General features: G+C 44.1%; 1 protein-coding gene across 1 annotated transcript in view; it reads left to right on the top strand.

The window, feature by feature from the left end:
- The window catches only part of ENTREP2 (endosomal transmembrane epsin interactor 2), an 830,030-nt gene that overhangs the window by 638,250 nt on the left and 170,773 nt on the right, over positions 1-21,007 (top strand). The window contains exons 6-7 of the mRNA XM_078684606.1: positions 520-595; positions 19,666-20,259. Of these exons, the coding sequence (XP_078540732.1) occupies positions 520-595; positions 19,666-20,259 (670 nt within the window). The remainder of the gene's footprint in view (positions 1-519; positions 596-19,665; positions 20,260-21,007) is intronic.

Below are 21,007 nucleotides of genomic sequence, written 5' to 3'. Positions count from 1 at the left end.
CATCTCAAAATTACCGAATCGGTAAAAATACCGATTTGGTCATTTACAGAATCGGTAAATTTACCGATCGGTAAATTTACCGATTCTGCCCCCTACATGTCAAAATCCATTTACCGGTCGGTAACGGCCGAAATCGGCCGTTACCGACCGGTGAAAGCCTACCTACATCTGGCCCTAGGCCTCATACAGGCAATAAAAAACATGCCCCAAATAACAAAACCATTTTAGCATTCTCATTTTTCTAGAAGATTAGCATTTTGTACCCACAATAACTTGGTTGGCTTTACCTTACTCGTGGCTAGATACTCCTGAGGTTAAGGTATGTTAAATTACAGTAAATTGCACATTAAGAAAAAGGACAGTCAGAAAATATTTATAATGTCGCATAATCCTATTCTTAATCCCTAACTTTTAAAATTGTCATTACCAAGAAACAGAGGTGCATTGCCAGCTTCTTTAATGGAAAGCATGTTTTGTTCCTCAAAGATTAAACTTTGCATTTCATTGTATGCTTTATAGGGTACTAGCATGGAGCAGCAAATGACAGAATCCAGCATGAACGAGGGGAACATAACAGCAGGCTTCAGTACCCAAGGTAAGCCCTACACCTTTGGACATGAAAGTGACTGTTTTGGGGTGTTTACACCTATTCTAAGGTAGGCCTCCTACTGCACACCTTCAACCTTAGCAACAACTATTTTTATTGAGATGTCACATTGTGTCTACATTCTCTCTCAGGCTGTCATATTCTTTTGCTACAGATTTGAGAACTCGCTAGCAAAGAAGCCTATCAACCATGTACCATTGTCAGGCACTGAAGCAGACACTTGGGCCCTGATTATGAGTTTTTGTAGAACCGGTGGCGCGGCAATGCAAGCCACCGCTCTGCCAAAGCTCGCGCCGCCCGCCTGCCAGACTATAACTTTTTTGTAGTCTGGCAGGTGGGAGACGTGGCGGTCCCATGGCAGTGCCTTTTTTAATGGCACCGCAATACAAGATTCCTGCACGGCATGGACTCGAAAGTCCATGCTGTGCAGGAACCTATGTGCATACACACAGGAAGGCCCATGTTATGTCCCCAGTGTGCATCCACATATGTTTGAAGCACAGGGGGCCCCTGCAGGGCTCATTTGTTTTTTCTCCACCAGGATTTTAATTGCAATGGAACCGCCATGAATAGCCTGGCGGTGTCGGTCCCAGGGCGTTCCGACAGCCTGAGTCGTAATCAGGCGGTCGGACCACCGATGCAGCAGTGGCTGGATCTGCCACTGCCACACCACCATAAATTTAGCGGTCCGAGGACCACCAGACTCGTAATGGGGCCCTTAGAGTCCTTTTATACTGAAGTCTCGGTTCCTCCTTCGTTCCTCGACTCAGAAGCAGAGGTGGCCATATATTGGATTGGGGGAGTTCTGTTGTTCTTGTAAGGTTGAGCCTCCAAGTTCCATTTGGTTAGATGCTAATTTCGGTGATATTATGCTAACCAAAGGTCACCATCTTCTCTAAAATTCTTTTGGCCAAGTCTTTCTGTTGTTATTAGTCTGACTGGAATCCTTCTTACACGTGTGATCCCTACTTTCCTTCCATTATTTTGCTGCGTCTGCAAGCCATACTGGTGACTTTGTACATATATTTAGGGAACTATGGATTTTCCATAGTCATAGTCAGCTTATGTTAACTATGGACTGAAGAAAGTAGTATTAAATGTCCAAATTTATGTTAAATTAATCTTATAAGACAAATGTATGTGATTTTATTTCTCTCTTGAAAATTCACTTGTGCAAGAGAAAGCAAGATAGAGAGTGCGAGAAAGATCAATGCAAACACCACGGATTTTTCAGCAAGTTACATATACAAGTTATGATTTTCAAAGCTGTTAAGTCTGCAAGAGGAAATGTTTTCTTTCATTATGAATACAAAATAGCAATAAAAATGATGTTCCTTAAGCTAAATGAAAGCTAGTCCTATTTAAAATAGGTAATATATTTCTCAACATGCCTACTTTTAATTAAACTGTGTTTTGTTTTTAAAATATTTTTTATTGAAGTAAATTTTGACATATACAGAAACAAGGAAGGCATTTGTCACAATAATTAAACTGTGTTTTTGAAATGAACTATTTGTATTAGCACAGAGCAGTTGAACAAAAAGGATTTTTTTTTAATGTTGTTAAATGTGGCAACATTCCCTTCTTAACCATACCTTAACCATACCTTCTCCCATTCACTTGCAAACTATTATCAGTGTGCTGTTTTGTCTAATCTAATCATGAAAGAATTTCACAGAAAGGGGAGAATGAATGGCTGAAGTTCCTGTAAATCCAACTGCCCCTGGTTTAGCCATTGTAGTGGATTCACACAACTCCCCTCTAACTTGATGTAACTTAGAGCTATAGTAAAATTGACATACATAGACCCCTCATTGTGTGAGAACCACCTCTTGGACTCTGGAAACTGGTACCAGCAAAGTAATCAACAAGGTTGTGGCACAAGATGTAGTAAATAAATAATCCCACTTATTTAAAGCATCCTTGGTTTAAAATCTGAAGTTCAGTGCCACTCCCAACTGCAGTGCCCCCACCAATGCTCATATGTCCACTGCCGCAAGTGCCACCACTCAGGATGGTCATCAGTCTACCATGTAAAACTCTAACAAAACAAAACAGGATCAGGCAGGATTTTTGTCGAATATAAAGCCTAGGGAGGTTCTCCAATATTCATACACCTTATACAATATCCATGAATACATAGAAAAGGGATAACACGTGTGACCCTGAGAATGCTCACAGAACCTCTATTTACAGATTTATACACAAGTTTCACAAAAGCCACACAAACTTCATGTTCTTTAAGACTAACCTGTAGGAGTGGAGGAACATGCTCTGGAGAAACAACAGCAGCCATAAGAGATCAAATAGCCACATAGATTAGATGCAGAGTTTATTGCAAGCTTCAGTAACAACACAATGTCCAACAACTTCACCAGCTAAAAAGTCATTAATCAGGCCAGCAACAAAGGGCACTTCCACACACTTAAAAGGACCAAAGTGCTGTCTGATAAACGTGCACCATTCACAGTGGCATAGTAGACCAACTGCTCATCATTGAGATTTACCTACTGAGGTTGTCCTTGTTACCATGGATCACCAGCGTAAACCAACAGAACACACTAGTGTTGATTCCTGCGAACTGGCCATGACCACCTTATCAATGACTCACAAATCACTATACTGGTGGAAATCGACTAAGCACTGGCTGCGCCCACAGTGTGCTTTGCTGCCCAGCCACCCTAAAGAAACCATATAAAAGACTGTAACATCTTCGTTCAACTCCAGAATCTCTGCTTGAGCCCAATGTGCAAGGAGATATCAGCTATCATAAAAATACTAACCTCATCAACACCTGGTTAGGCCAAAGGCACACTGTGATTACACATGCCCAACTCTACAAAAGTAGGTGCTACTTATTTGGTCCAGCTAAAACATTGTAAATGTAAATGTAGTTGAGCTTATATAGCGCACAGCTACCCGCAGTGGGTTTCCCGGCGCTTGCTTAGGGAACCCTTCCTGATATTCCCCTGTGAGATAGCAGGGTATCCACAAGGTGAAAGTCAGGCATCCCGCCGCGAGGGGCCGTTGTGGAGATTAAGCAAGCTGTTGCCCAGAGTCGCAACCCGTGAGTTGAGGAGGCACCGGGGTGAGAATTATCGAGTCCGTGGAATTTTTAGCCCAAGACCCGCCGGGGTGGGGAATTGAACCCTGGTCCAGGACCGATCTCAGATTCCGGGTCTGCCGCCTCTAACCCCTGAGCCACACTTCTCTCATTGTTGCAAGTAAGCTCAGTGGTCAAACTTGCAAATTGACTTTGCCCAATACATAAGAATAAAGAAGCCAGTAGAGGGATTGTGAGTTATCCCTATGTCATACTGCTGAGCTATCCCTCTATGAACTTCCCTATGCCCCATGTTCATTCTTTATGTATATAGTCACTGTATGCACAATTACCCAAATGCTACACTCTTGTCAGGAGTGATCTGTCATGATCAATCTACATGTAGGTAGTCCTGAATTAATCTATAGAGCACACCTTCCATATGCAGAGTGCAGAGAAGAAAATCCTGTCCATGTATAATTAATGTATAATCATGTAGTTCGCTAGTCCCAAGCATAGACGTTTTAGGAAAAACAAAGGGATCTCTCTAGACTCAAATAGTGAAAAATCTCAAATTTAAACAGAACTTAAACACAGAATAGAATGCTCCAGCAGTACTTTAGGCCCACAGTTATGGTTAGACCAATTTCTTGGGTACTACATTAAGCAATAGATGGCACACACACTAAAAAAGAAAAGGCATGGACCCCTTCAAGAAACTTCATGAACTTTGTTATACTAACTAGGTCCGCCGTAAGGAGTAGATTACTAACCCTATTTCCACAGTAAGAGAAAATCAAATCCCTAGACTCTTTAAAATGAGGCATCATTGGATTCATTTTTATATAATGAAATTCATTGCACTTAAATTTAGGATGTGTCTGTTTTTGGTTCAATTATTAGATACATTGTTATTTAAGGAAAAGTACGCGAGGCCATGACCCCTTCAATTTGGAAGCATGGCAGCATAACAAGACATGTTATAATGTGTCTATTGTAATAGTTTCCCCACATCTATTCCTTTAGGATACTGTCAGTATCAAATATCTGCCATAATATATTGAGTATATACAAGGAAAACAATATCGTTAGTCGTAATATTACAGAAAAAGCATGCATCTCTAAACTTCCAAATCCCTCAATTGTCCAATTTGACTGTTGAATAAAGGCCGATTATGTATGTATATCTTGACGATGATTAAACAATTTTTCTTTGGTTTTATCAACTTTAGATATTAGCAGTTGAAGCAGAATGAGATCAACAAATGGGTGGCATTCTTTTTAAGACATTAGCAATTGTAGCAGAATAAGAACAAAATAGGTAGCAATTTACAGATACAATACAATTTCAGGACATAAAAGTAATCAATGTTCAGTACCTGCACAAACAAAAGGCTAGTCGTAAATTGCACTGGCTCATAATGATGTAAAATGTCCGAATCCTTCAGCTATGTGTTTACAGTGTATACAATTGTCTCCCTATGTGTCCTAGAAGGATGAGGATGATCCAATAAAAAATAGGAATGGATTGCAGAACTTGGAAAAGGAAACCAGGAGAAGCACAAGCAATAATAGGAAAATGCTTGGCATATTATAATGGAGAGGGAGGGTAGCCGGCGTCCTGAGGCCTTTAAATGTGTCACTGTGAGGGACAGCGTATATGCTATTGAGCGACAGCGTATATGATGGGCTTTCTCCCAATACAGTGCAGAGCTTTCTACCTCTCCCCATCTAAGTAGTGCCTTGCACCATTGGGAGGTAGCCGGGGGTGTTGGGCTCTCTAGTTCATGGTTAATAAATGCTTGGCCAACAGAAGGGCAAGGCTGGCAAAGTGCACCTTTCCCCTTGGATTTTTTGTCTGTGGAAAATACCTAGGGCCGTGCTTCCCATGAATTTAACGTGGTAAGTTCTGTGAGCATGGTTAATAACGTATGTATTGTGTGCCAATAACTTGTTATGCTGGTGTAGGACATAAGCGTGTGCCGAAGGTTGGCAACCTGGGTGAGACATCTAGGAAAAGTGAAGTTGGCTGCAGGGAACAAACGATTAAGTTGAGAGGGTGGTAGTTAGGCCCTTTAATGGGTCATTTATAGGATGTTTTTAAAACGAGCATTCCTCGAAACAGTCGTAGGGGACTCCGTGTCATGAAGAGTTGTTGTGAAGGCCACCTCCCAGAGGTGAATAAGGTGATCTAGAGAGATGTCCATATGTTCCCTATTAGCTTTGTGTAGCCATGTGATGAAATGTCAACCTCCTCCCAAGAGGTATAGAGTATGTATCACCGCATGGGTAGGTGGTTCCTCATCTAGTGTTCCCCATATCGTTCGGTGTGCCACCAGCAATTGCCCATATTTTGGTAACTGTCCCGGGGGAATATTATGTTCCTGACAAATTTGCTAGAATGTTAGGAATCTCACATCTTTGAAAAGATATCCTACAGTTTCCAAGGAGTGTGCATGCCATTTCGTTAGCAGCTCATCAGTAAGTGGACCATAGGGTCCCGTTAGGCCCTGGAGGGGATTATGGGGGGTATGGGGTGATTTTACTCACAAGCTGAAAACCCCTAATTAGACATTTATGGGCGATTCACCTGTGTAGGGACTAGGAGTGATGTATTGTGCCAGTGGAGTGTAAGAGCTGCTGTATTAAGTAGGAGCAGAAAAGACCGTCTCCTGTGCTTGTCTCATAAAAGTTTGTTCTTGACGGCCATCAGGATACCTTTTAGAGCTGCACCTTTAAGTAGTAAGTTTCAAACAATGGCACCTCAAACCCACCTTGACCCATCAGCAGCTGAGGTTTTTTAGGGCTCCGTCGCGTTTTTACCCTGCACACCACCCAACTTTTAAGTGCCCCCAAGTAGTATAATATTGCAGCTGACTGCAGTCTTGTGGTGCCACTGTGAGTCATTGCAGGGACTTAATTCCTCACAAACGTAGGGGCTAAATGCAGCAGCTGCCAGCGATTGGATGGCACAGCTGCAAGGGATGGCCTGTGGTGCAAAATCGACACACTGGGGACTCCACTCGCTTTTGACCCTGGCATCGTGCAACACTGGAGTTGCTCCAGCAACCTGAGGGCTAGGCCAGTTCCTCTTGCAGCTCACACAGTGCGGTAGTCACCATTTCACAGTGAATAGGAGCATTCTCCCCACGCTTGTGTAAATAAATCTATAGCGCTTCAGAGGAAAGTGGTGAAATAAAGCGTTCACCATGTGTTAATCACTTCTTCAAGGTATAAAGGCACTCACCATGCGCTGGTTAATTTGATAAGCACTTCCTCAGCTGGGGTTTTGTAGTCCAGCGCTCCACATGCACTCTGAAAAATCCTCAATAAAGTGCTCACCTTGCACTTTACTTTTACTAAGGTGAAGAACAGCCCAGTCCTCCTGCTCTAGACAGGTGCAGCAACTGCAGGCCACCCCATCCCCATACACATCAGGGGAAGCGCACTTCGCACAGTTCTGCAGCTTTTCCTCCCAGGCAGGCTACTTGATTTGAAGTATTTTATCTCCCTGAGCATTCCAACAGGAGGCAAGCACACACAAGCCCTTGGAGTTTCTCCACAAGCAGGATACCACTGCAGGGCAAAAAGAGTCAGTCCTTTTCATCTACCACAGACAGAGCAGCAACCTTCAGCCCAAACTACCCCTCACTCAGAAAAGACAGCACTCCTCACACAGTCCTGATACTCATCAGTGGAAAAGTGTGGCTCAATGGTTAGAGCGGCAGACCCTGATGCAGAGGTCTAGCCCGGGACCAGGGTTCAATTCCCCGCCTCGGCGGGCCTTGGGCTCAAAAATTCCACGGACCTGGTAATTCTCGCCTCGGTGCCTATTCCAATCATGGAGTCCCACTCTGCAACGCTGGGCAATAGCTTGCTTAATCTCCACAAAGCTAAGGATGCCTGGCCTCCACCTTGGGGGTGCCCAGGAGTGGACACCTCACAGGGAAAGCCAGGATGGGTTCCACAGCGGTATTCGTACAAGTGCCTTGAGACCCTTGCGGGTGAGTAGTGCGCTATACAAGTATCAATTTACATTTACATTTACATCTTCTTGGCAGGGTCCTCTTGTTTCTTGAAGTAATCCAAAGTCCTGGGGTTTTATATGTGATACTTATAACCCATTTGTCATTGTTCTCTTTGCTGTAAGGGTCTCTGAACACAATCCAAACCAGTCCTACCCTCCCTGGTGCGGCATGACAACAGGGGGTGGAGACAGCATTGTGAAAAGGATACACAGCCTATTCAGGTGCAAGCAAAACTCCTCCCACCACTCTAAATCCAGACCAGGTCTATTCGGGCCAGGCATGGCAGGACACACCTCAATCCCCCCAGGGACTGTCTAGAGTAAATGCACATCCCCAGTTCCTGTCACTCCAACACCAGATGCTGAATATACAAACCGTCAGAGGCACACAGGATGGTAAAGTAATAAAATGCTCACTTTTTAAAAGTGCAAAAAAATTGATGGACAGAATGCAGAACAATGTAATACATTTACCCCTGTACATATATCCGAGCCTAAATCCATAGTTTTTTTGCTCAGCATGCCATTCCAGTTTGGACACAGCCATATGCAAATTAGTCTTGACCATGCGCCTAATGGGAACAGTCCAGCCCGAACTTCCAGGCCAGGTCTTCCCTGGACTGGAAAGAAGCATTCTAGGACTGGTATCGGGCTTTCAGCCCTCATCAGCCATTATAGCTTGACTCCAGTAGCATGGAGAGCATGGGACCCATGTCTGAGCATACCCGTCCCACTCGGGAGACATATGAAAAAAAAAACAATAGATGGACAGAATGCAGAACAATGTCATATATTCACCCCAGCACAGAGATCTGGGCCTAAATCCATAGTTCTTTTGCTCACCATGCCATTCCAGTTTGGACCCAGCCATATGCAAATCAGCTGTGACCCTGCGCCCAATGGGAACAGTCCAGCCTGAACTGCCAGGCCAGGTCCTCCCTAGACAGGAAATAAGCATCCTAGGACCGGTTTTGGGCTTTCAGCCCTCATCAGCCAGGATAGCTTGACTCCAGAGGCATGGAGAGCACAGGACCCACATCTAGGCATACCCATCCCACTTGGGGTGACAAATGCCAAAAGAACAATTGACAAATAGAATGCAGAACAATGTAGTACGTTTACCCCAGTACAGAGATCTGGGCCTAAATCCATCATTTTTTTGCGCACCATGCCATTCCGGTTTGGACCCAGCCATATGCAAATCATTCTTGACCCTGCGCCCAAAGGGAACAATCCAGAGCGAACTGCCAGACCAGGTCCTCCCTGGACTGGAAACAAGCATACTAGGACAGGTTTCGGCCTTTCAACACTCATCAGGCAGGATGCCTAGACTCCAATGGCATGGAGAGCTCGGGACCCACGTCTGGGCATACACGTCCCACTTGGGTGACATATGCAAAAGGAACAATTGATGGACAGAATGAAGAACAATGTCATACATTCACCCCAGTACAGAGATCCGGGCCTAAATCCATAGTTTTTTTGATCACCATGTCGTTCCAGTTTGGACCCAGCAAAATGCAAATCAGTCTTGACCCTTCGCCCAATGGGAATGGTCCAGCCCGATCTGCCAGGACAGGCACTGGAAGCAAGTATCATAGGACCGGTTTTGGGCATCCAGCCCTCATCTGCCAGGATAGCTTGACTCCAGTGGCATGGAGAGCACGGGACCCACGTCTGGGCAGACCAGTCCCTCTCCGGGTATGCCCAGACGTGGGTCCCTTGCTCACTGTGCCACTGGATTCAAGCTAGACTGGCTGATGAAGGATGACCCAGGATGGACCTGGCTTGGCAGTTCAGTCTGGACTGATGCCATGAGGCACAGGGTCAAGACTGATTTGCATATGGCTGGGTCCAAACTGGGGTGGCATAGCGGGCAAAAGAACAGTGGATTTAACCCAGATCTCTTGGTTGAGGGAGAATGTTTGAATCATTCAGCATTCCGTCCATCGTTTGTTGCAGTTATACTTTTCACCCTAAGTGGGATGGGTATGCCCAGACGTGGGTCCCATGCTCACTGTGCCACTGGATTCAAGCTAGCCTGGCTGATGAAGGGTGACATACCCTGAAACTGGTCTCAGGATACTTGTTTCCGGTCCAGGGAGAACCTGGCTTGGCAGTTCAGTCTGGACTGTTCCCATGGGTTCAAACTGGAGTGGCGTAGTGGGCAAAAGAACAATGTATTTAACCCAGATCTTTTGACTGGGGGAGAATTTTTTAATCATTCAGTATTCCGTCCATCACTTGTTGCAGTAACACTTTGTAAAAGTGGCATTTTCCATCACAGAATTTAAAAAACACCTTCAGCCAAAGGTGAATTGATAAATTCTGAGTTCAGAGAGCCTAAACTCTAGTTCTCTGTCGTGTCCCTATGGAACGTTATGCTTGCAAGATGTTACAAAGTAACAATCATGTTGGCCAATAGGAAAGATAGACTTTCAATAGTGAAAAACAAAGGGCCTTATTTATGAAGGCCGTGCAACACTTTTGCTCCGCTGTTGTGTCACTTTTCATGATTGTTAGATCTGAGTGTTTCTGGTTGGGATAGTATTCAACTTTGTCCAAATAGGGATCCTTACTTCTAAGTCAGGATAAGGGGATTACACTCCTTAATAACCCCTGCTCACCCCCTTGGTAGCTTGGCACGAGCAGACAGGCTTATCTCAGAGGCAGTGTGTTAAGCATTTGTGAATATACACAGTAATACAATGAAAACACTACAGATGGACACAACACAGGTTTTATAAAAATAAGAATTCTTTATACAAACTATACCACTCTTAAGATTACTTAAAAGGTGATAAAAGTTGCTTAATTCAAGTTGCTGTTAAATGCAACAAAGTTCTCAACAAAGTACCTGGATGCGTAATGCAAAGTAAACAAAAGGCTTGCAAAAGGGGAGATGCGTCGGTTCCGTGATCCTGGGAAACGGTTACGTCCTGCCTCAATGCTTGCGCAGAGTAGGGGACTCGTCGTGAGCCTTACCGGTGGAGGTGATGCATAGATTTTCGGCCTGCGGGCCCGTTGCGGTGCGCAAGATAGCGCCTTGATGCAATGCGATGATCAGGTTGCGATGCAAGAAGATGTTGCCCTTGATGCGGCAATGCGATGACGCCCTGGATGCCTTGCGACAACTCTGTACTTTGGAGCCGTGACAGGCCCTGCAACACGCTTCTCCGGTGATGCGATGGCGACTCTCACGATGGCATCACGCTTCTCCGGTGATGCGACAGCAAGCAGCTTTGATGAACACACGCTTCCAGTGAGATGCAGTGAAGGCGCGCTTCTCCGGCGATGCGACGATTACAGCAGCGTTGGAGACACGCTTCTTCTCAATGCGTCGCGTTTCCAGCTCCCAGCGCCATGCAAGTGTCTGGAGTCAGAATTCCCAGCAAGGAAATTCAGGGGGGCTGGAGGTGAGGTCTTTTGTCCCTGAAACTTCAGCAGGAGGCAAGCACAGTTCAAGCCCTTCGAGAATATTCTGTAGATGATGAAAGTCCTTGAAAAGTTCCTTCTCCTTTCACTTTGCAATGAAGCAACCACTGCAGGCCGACCACCCAGCAAACAGCACACTGGAAGAGGGGCAGTACAAACTCCTGCAGCTTCCTTGGTTCTTCTCCTTGGCAGAATGGTTTCTTGTTCCAGAAGTGATCTAATTTCTTGGGATCAGGGTCCCAATATTTATACCCCAAATCCTTTGTTCTCTGAAGCAGAGAGGCCTCTGCCTAGTCCAAACCAGTTCCTGAGCACTTTGTTTACATGACTCTCTTCTTCCTTTCACTGTGCAGGGCAGAGACATCAGCCGCCCCACAGGAGGTGGAGCCAGCACAGGGGAGGGAAGATACAGCTCTGGAGTACTCTGTTGGCATGATTCCTCCTCTCCTTTCACAGTGCAGGGCGGATCACTGAAATAATATCGACTACCAAAATATCGACTACCCAAAATATCGAGGAAAAAATATCTACAACCAAAATATCGAGTTTGTATGTACAAACAGGTAAGTACAAAAATATCGAGTACAAAATATCGTTTACAAAAATATCGTTGTAAAAAATATCGACTTTAATAAAAACAATGTTTAATTACATTAATATAAAAAATTAATTACTAAAATATAATTAACAATACTTAAATTAACTTTTAATAATTAAATAATTAATGAAAGTAAAAAAATAATATTTTTTTAATCATATTTCTTAAAACATATATATATATAGTAACAAAATTTAATTAAATAATAGCCAATATTATTAACGTACAAATACAAAAGAGTAAAAATTACTATTCCCACTGCAAAGAGTGCAACAGTGGATTTATGACGCTACAACGCAACTTTTACAACGCACTACCATTACAACGTAAGTATTGGTAAGTATATAATATTTTTTTAAATTTAAATTATTTAAAATTATTTAAATATAATTTAATTTAATTTCATTTCATTAAATTAAATTAATGTAATTTTACTTTTACTTTATTTTTACACTGTACCCCTGTACCCCTGTACCCCAAAACTGACCCTGAACCCTAAAAAAAACCTTTACCCAAAAACCCAAAACTGACCCTGAACCCTAAAAATACCCCTTTACCCAAAAACTAAAAACTGACCCTGAACCCTAAAAATACCCCTTTACCCAAAAACTAAAAACTGACCCTGAACCCTAAAAATACCCCTTTACCCAAAAACTACAAACTGACCCTGAACCCTAAAAATACCCCTTTACCCAAAAACTAAAAACTGACCCTGAACTCTAAAAATACCCCTTTACCCAAAAACTAAAAACTGACCCTGAACCCTAAAAATACCCCTTTACCCAAAAACTAAAAACTGACCCTGAACCCTAAAAATACCCCTTTACCCAAAAACTAAAAACTGACCCTGAACCCTAAAAATACCCCTTTAATTTAACATAATTAGCAATTAATCAATTAAATTAAAATAATTACCAATTACATTTTAATTAATTAACAAATATTATTTAATTACCAATTAATTAAATATTACTACCAATTAATACATTTACATATTTAATAAATAATAATTAAATTACTTCCCACCCTATTCCCCTATAAACCCACAACCCGCTACAGGAAATACATTAATTTAATTTACATAATTAGCAATTAATAAATTAAATTAAATTAATTACCAATTAAATGTTAAATAATTAACATATATTATTTAATTACCAATTAATTAATTATTACTACCAATTAATAAATTTACATATTTAATTAATTATAATTAAATTACTTCCCACCCTATTCCCCTATAAACCCACAACCCGCTACAGAATAAAATTACACAATAATTTTAAAAAAATCATTAATTAAAAATAATTATAACATAAAATGACACTTTTCACACATATTATAACATAAAAACACTATAAATAATTACATATTATATAAAAAACGATATTTTTTACTTTCGATATTATTTACAGTCGATATTACTTCACTTACCTTAAAAACGATATTTTGGCTGTCGATATTCTGTCCTGTCGATATTTTCTCCAAACGATATTTAAAACTCGATATTCTGTCCAAACGATATTTTGGAGTCGATATTATGTCTGTGTACCGTGCAGGGCAGAGACATCAGACAAGCCACAGGGGGTGGAGCCAGCATTGTAGAGGGCAGGCCCAGCCCTATTCAGGTCCCAGGTGCAACTCCTCCCTCCCATCTAGAAATCACAAATCCAGACAAGAAATACACAACCCGGTAAAGGCAGGCCTGGATAGTTAGGCACGAAAATACCTACTTTCAAAAAGTGGTATTTTCAAACAGAATATTAAAAACAACTTTATTAAAAGATGTATTTTATTATTCTGAGTTCAGGCATACTAAATTTGAATTTCTACCATGTTCCCTGAGTCAGTTAAGATTATAAGAATGTAATAATCTAACTGCCCATTCTGGCCTATGAGAACAGGTAGCCTTCAATAGTGAAAAACTAAAATGGCTGTCATTCACTATTAGAACATGCTACACACATCAGAGCATGTCCTTCCTTATACTTACAATGCACCCTGCCCTAGGGCCTACTATAGAAGTGTCTAACATGAAACAAAGGGAAGGTTTAGGGACTGGCAAGCGGGTGCACTTGGCCAAGTAGACATGGCAGTGCTAGACTGCCTTGCAATGGCAGGCCTGAGACACACTTTACAAGCTGCTTCTGTGGGTGGCACAACCAGTGCTGCAAGCCCACTAGCAGTACAAAAGGGGGTGGTGATGGACGGAGCATCTGAACCAATCAGACACTCACACCCAGTCAACAGATCTGGGTTTAATCCATCACTGTTCTTTAGCCCACTCTGCCACCCCAGTTCAGACATGGCTGTATGCAAATCAGTCTGACCCTGTGCCTCACGGGCTTGGCAGTCCAGCCCGAACTGCCAAGCTATGCCTTCCCCGGACCGGAAACAAGCTTCCTAGGACCGGTTTCTGGCATTTCAGCCGTCTTCAGCCAGGCTTGCTTGAATCCAGTGGCAAAGTGAGCATGGGACTCACGTCTGAGCATACCCTGCCAACTTATGGTGAACAAAGCGGTACAAAAGGGGGTGGTGATGGACAGAGCATCTGAACCAATCAAACACTCACACCCAGTCAACAGATCTGGGTTTAATCCATCACCGTTCTTTAGCCCACTCTGCCACCTCAGTTCAGACATGGCCATATGCAAATCAGTCACACCCAGTCAACAGCCCACTAGCAGCATTTGATTCACACATTGTGCATACATGGTGCAATGTACTAGGGGCTGAAGGATAAAGCAAATTACCCAATCATGGAATCCAATTAGTATCTCAATTTAACCTAGGGAACACTTGCATTGTGGCACCTATTAGCAGTGGCACAGTGCCCAAAACATAAAACCAGCAAAAAAATCAAAACAGAGGAGGCAATCCGTCAAAAATGGAAGGGAGACTCAGGCCAATGATGGCAGGTCTAACAATGATGCAGTGGTGGAGTCAACAATGCGCCATGTTGCGCCATATTTACAAGGTGATGCATCTAGACAGATGCATCACCTTGTTAAGCCCTGCGCCACATTATACCTACGTCGTGTGTAATCTATGCAGGGTGGGCGTTCCCACGTAAGAAAGGGTTGTAGAAGTGTTACACTGCAACACTTCTTGGATGCCACTGTGTCAAAACCTTGTGACGTAGTACCATCGGCACAAGCATACCCCAAGCACTGCTGGAGTTGTGTCATGCTTGTGACACACCTCCAGCAATGCGAGACTTTTGCGCAGACAGATACGTCAGGATTTCTGACGTATCTGTCATTACTAGCGACATGGAACACCGTACAATAAATACGGCGCATCCATTGTGTTGCAAGAAAAGCAGAGTGAAAACTGGTGCATTGTTGTTTTATCACAGCGATGCAACAGTTTTCATAAATGAGGCCCCAATCTGCCAGTATTTCAGTATCAGGACTGGTCTGTATGTACACTGCACCCTGGCCATGGGGGTACCTAGGGCCTACCTTAGGGGTGCCATACGTGTAAGGAAAGGGAAGGGTTGGGCCTGGCAAGTGGGTGCACTTGCCAGGGCAACATGGCAGTTGACAACATGGCAGTTTACAACGGCACGCGCAGACACTGCAGTGGCAGGTCAGAGAAGCATTTAGAGGGCTATTCGTGTGGGTGGCACAATCAGTGCTGCAAGCCTACTAGTAGCATTTGACATACATGCTCTGGCACAAACAGTGCACTTTACTAGGAAATTAAGAGTAAATCACATATGCCAATCATGGATAACCAATCATATCACATTTTATACATGGAACATATGCACTTTAGTTCTGATCAGCAGGGGTAAAGTGCCCATAATCCTATAGCCAACGTAAGCAGGGTCAGAAAAATAGGAGGCAAAAGGCAAAATGTTTGGGTATGACACTGTGAAAAGGGCAAATTCCAACAGGGCTTCATTGTACACCTCGACTAAATATGGAGGCAGGCTGAATGAGAACGGATCAAAGTATTCATTTGGAAACCCATCTAGCCATGGGGTCTTATTACGAGCTAGGTCATATATTGCTTCCTATAACACAGCCAAGGCAATGAGTTTTCTAACTGATCTGGTAGCAAAGGATTAATGCTGGGCAGGGGAGGGGTGTTGAGAAACATCTTAATACCCCCAAGATGGCCGCGGAGTAAGAGCTTCCCGAAGGAGCTCCCGGTTTTTGGGATACCAATCTGGTCTATATCCCTGTTAAAACCCTGCTCCCTGGCCTCCCCCCACCAGCTCCCCGTGAACTTAAAACCCTGGCTGCTGCTGCAAAGCCGGAAAGCCGGATTCCTCTTACCTACGGAACGGCCGATGTGGGCGCCCTGAGTCCAGTCCCGACACAGATCGGACTCCATCGCTGCTCATCTCTTCTGTTTTCCTCGGAGCGGTCTACTGGTCGGAGCTTGGCCCTCCCGGAATGAGCCCCCAGCTTAACATCAGGAGTGAGCACCCGGTGTATGTGGCAGTGGTTTTCTCGCATTTTTTGCGAGCCGAGCAACGATTACCGCCTGACTCTAAAATGGCAGCTGGACGCGACTCGGGCCGAGAATCTTCACCCTAAATTCGGATACTTGCGGTGCAGATCGGCATGGAAAGGTGAGCTAAAGGGAGGCTCTGCTCGGGCGATGCACAATCCGCGCAATTGGGGCCTGAGGGTATTGCCGAATTCTTCCAATCATTTGAACCTGTCTGGCTAGGCACAAAATGGCGGCTGCGCCGGACAGGCAAACCAATCGATGCTGAGGCGGACGAGCTAGAATTCGTATCACAACAGGCCACTAAACAGATACAAATGTCAAACCACTGCAATCTACATCTATGGACAGCGACATAGGACTATACCCAGGGTCGTATGACTCATGTAAAGAGCAATAGAACTACTCCCCTGAGTCAAAACACTGGAACCTACATCAATTTACAGCGACATAGGACTACACTCCGAGAGGTATGATTCATGGAAAGAGTAATAGGACTACTCCCCTGAGCGCCCCTGAGCCATACTATCGCTGGATAAGCTAGCAGCCATCTTTGAGTGGCTTATTTATCAGCTATTTTCAACATACCATGCACCTGATTTCATCCTACGACTACATAAACCACAAAAGCATTGGTGATATTGCTACGAAACTGGGCAACCATGATCTATGACCATAAAGATTTATTCTGGCCTATTTGCCACTTGAGACTGATCTATTTTGTCTGATGCCCGATGGAGCTACCTGGTTTAGCTATAGGGGAGATGGACCGTGGATTCCCTCCTTGGTCTTCACCCACCCAGTCGGTCTTTAGACAGACTTCCTTTCGCCTCTACAGTTGTCTCTTTCCTTATCCTCACTCTCTCTCCTCTCCTCCCCTACCCCCCACTACTTTCTCTCTTTTTTCTCTCCTCCCCTAATGTATTGCTGACTGTTTTATTTAATGTTTACTTGTTGTTTTTTTTCTAGTATATTGTTGAACCACAGTGTTGCACTTCCTTCCGTCTCTCCTGTCGTCTCCTCCCGCATCCTCCCTCTATTTATATCTCTCCTTCCCTCCTCTCTTAATGTATTGAGACCGAACTATTTTGTCTGTTGCCCGATGGAGCTACTTGATTTATCTATAGGGGAGATGGGCCGTGGATTCCTTCCTTGGTCGTCACCTACCCAGTCGGTCTTTAGACAGACTTCCTTTCGTCTCTACGGTTTTCTCTTCCCTTATCCTCACTTTCCCTCCTCCCCTACGCCCCACTACTTTCTCTCTTTTTTCTCTTCTCCCCTAATTGTATTGCTGATTTTGATTTAATGTTTTACTTGTTGATCTTCTTCTAGTATATTGTTTAACCACATTGTTGTACTTCCTGTCGTCTCCTACTGCATCCTCCCTCTATTTATGTCTCACCCTTCCTCCTCCCTCCTCTCTCAATTGTTTTGATACTGAACTATTTTGTCTGATGCCCGATGGAGCTACTTAGTGCTACTTAGTTTAGCTATAGGGGAGATGGGCCGTGGATTACCTCCTTGGTCGTCACCTACCCAGTCGGTCTTTAGACAGACTTCTTTTCATCTCTCCTTATTGTCTCTTCCCTGGCTCCTATCCTCTCTCCCGTGAATCTCTCCCCTTGCCTGCTACGCTGCCTACCCCCTATCCTTAGTGCTCTTTCACTAAGCACTCCTTCTGTTGGGGAGAGATCCAATATTTATACTCTGGAGTCTCAGCGAACCTGCTGAGTGAGTCCACTGCGCCAAGGGAGCCACTCACACTTGAGGTATGGTATGGCGCCCCTTGTCAAAGCACTCCCTCCCCCCTTTTTGGGGAAGGATCCAGTATATAGGCCTTGGAGTCTCAGAGACCACTCTGAGAGAGTCCACTGCGTAAAGGGAACCTCTCGCAATAGAGATAGGGAAGGGATACCACTTGCCCTGGGATCACAGCTTACTGGACTCGTCTACCGGTTTATGTCCCCGTCACCTTTCCCCTCCTCTCCCCATGCTGTGTCTCTCACCTTCCCCTCCTCTTTCCACCTTCATTATCCATATACTTCCCCTACTCCAACCCCCTCCCCTGAATCTCTCCCCTTGCCTTCTTTTCCCCTTACGTATTTGTGCTTATTGTTTATCTCGACTTTACAAGTAACTATGTTGCCATGCTCTAAGAACTGTGTAACCTTTGTAACGATGTATCCTGTAACCATGATCTAATGCTCATGTAAAGCGTTCTGATACCTCCGGGTCTAGCCAGCGCTATATAAAACTTTTTTTTAAATAAATAAAATAAATAAATCTTATTGTGCCAGGGCGTTGGGTAGGAGGTGTCCTGTATAACTCTGAATAGTATGAGCTAAACGCTTGTAATATAGCTGATTGGGATCTCAAAATTGGGCCTGTGGCAGAGGTGATTTCATGATTGAGGAAATATTTGTTTTTTCTCGGCAAACCATGGCAGTGTACAGGGATTGTCCCCTGCAGCGTGAATAGAGGCAGTGTATTCTGTGAAATTGTAACGGAGGCACACTACTGGGGCGGCTTGTTGTTTATTGGTGTATATCAGGGCATGATGCGTTGTGTCATCAAGAAGGGGGCAGTTATCCAACGCAGGCACTGTTTCACCTGCATCTCGAGGGGCCCTGGTCAATTCCCTGTGAACCCCAGTTATGTTTTGAATTCAGAAGCACCTAGTAACCACTTTAAAGGAATCCTATTCAACTGCACGGCTGGGCAATATGGATTAAATGGGTACCACAATATACTGGGCCATCTAGTGTATCTTTGGATAACCTCCAGGAAGGAACTGGTGAGTGAGGAGTAGCCCACTCGATGTCGACTATATGTGCTGCATGGTCTGATATCACATGGCCCAGGTAGTATGAGTGGAACTAAGTCCTGACAACAAATAAAGCTGTTTTAGCAGGCGTAAAGATTATGTGGGGCTGAATTATGTGAGTAAAGGCATAGGTGTGGGTTATGGGCTCTTCAAGCATCAAAAAGGGACCAAGGTTGAGCCCATCCAGAGTACTGTCTGCAGTGTAGATGAGCTGGGGCTTGAAGATGTGAGGGGTGGGAACCGTGAAGAGAAACATCCGGTACGTTGTCCCCACAGTTATGTATGTATACGTGGTGACAGTAGAACATATTTTGTGTATTCTGACTTTGAGTACCACTGGCCAAATTGCTTGTTTAAGAGGCAAATATTGTGAAGCAATCAATTTTTCACTGAACTGGTATTGGGTCCTGTATTATGCATTGTTTTATGAATGATTTTACTGATATGATTTTCTTGCTAACAGGTCCATTCATAAATTAAAAGTAAACGTGATTACGTTCGCACTGGTGCAAAATGTGTGAGCTGCACTGACTCAGGAAATCTTTCACCAGTATTGATTACAAATTAGATAGTGACGTTTCATTTTATTTGTCAAGCATATATATACTGCACAGCTGTCTATGCATTTGATATCCCTTTAACATGGAACATCTCTTCTCTTCTTCAGTGTCTGTGGACAGCACCTCGTTCCTCATCTCGGACATTGCCGACATCCCGGACCACACCTGCTCCTCCGATGACCTGTGCTCGCTGGAGGTTCAGGGGTCGATGCGCTCAACAGACTTTTCTCCATACAACACCATCCGCGCAGCTAACACCGACGCCAGCTGCAGTAGCCTGGAGCACGGCGTCCGCTGCGGGCTGCACAGGAATCACTCCTACTGCTCACCTGGCGAGGATGACGGCTTGTCAAGCATAGTCTCGGTGGACAGATCCCAAGCGCAGGACTATGATAGCTCCACTCAGGCCAGATCCCCGGACTGCTTGTTTGGACACTTCGGTGCGCCGGAGAAGGAATCCCTGAGTTCGGCGAGGGGGAGCAAGGCCCCCCTATCGTTGAAACCCATGAAAACATGCTGTGGCGTCTTCGGCCAGTCTACGTCACACTGTCAGCCATCCCCCAGCAGCATCCCTGCGCACACTTCAACGCACTCTGGCTGCTGCGAGGGTTCCCTCATGCACAAGCATGCCAGGAAGTACAGACTGGCCAACATAGTCCGATCTACAAGTGACCCCGTTTCCTGTTCCTCCGCCAGAGAAGGTAAATGTGGCTAAGTAAAATACTGTGCCCTGGAAAGACTTTTATAAATTGATCATTACAATATGGTTTGGTAAATGCTAGTATATTTTGGGGAGTGGTCTGTGGGTGTGAATTCAACCGTGTAGGTGTCACAAACATAGCAAATGTTATATGATTGAGCCACCAGCCCATGCAGTGCAACAGAATGCCTTAAATAGTGACCAGAGAGTGCCCGACAGGGAGGGCTGCTATTCATAACTAATTCAATGTATCTTATCCAGAGCTGTTTTTTGTTTTTTTTACATAAGAAACGCGTTATAGCGTGTCGGATACAACAAGCAATAGTGTAATTAATCAGTGACCGGCAAGACGATATTGATGACGTGTGTTTATATGTTTTCCTGAATTGTAGCTGAAATGGGATAGTCTGAGATGTAAGGGAAGCTGCTATCAGTGTCATACAGATGTTTTGCTTCCCGAGTGATGTGCTAGACATTCTGTCGAAAACAACAGACATCTAGAGCTTTTCTGCAAGGTAGTCTGTTTTCACCTTTTTGAAATAATCCACATCTGCAGGGTGAGAAAGTGGAGTAGGGTTAGCATGTGATGGAAGGTTCTTTGAAGAAGGTACAGGCAACTATATGCAATAAAACATTTGCTGGAGAAAGGAGAGGTCTGTGAGCAGGCCATTGATCGTATTGACGTGGAATAGGTAGAGGACTTGCGCCATGGTACAAAAATACAGTTAAAATGTATGATTCTGTGGGGA

The sequence above is a fragment of the Lissotriton helveticus genome, chromosome 3_2 (assembly GCF_964261635.1).
Source record: "Lissotriton helveticus chromosome 3_2, aLisHel1.1, whole genome shotgun sequence".
NCBI lineage: Eukaryota > Metazoa > Chordata > Amphibia > Caudata > Salamandridae > Lissotriton > Lissotriton helveticus.
This window is presented reverse-complemented; position numbering and strand designations above follow the sequence as displayed.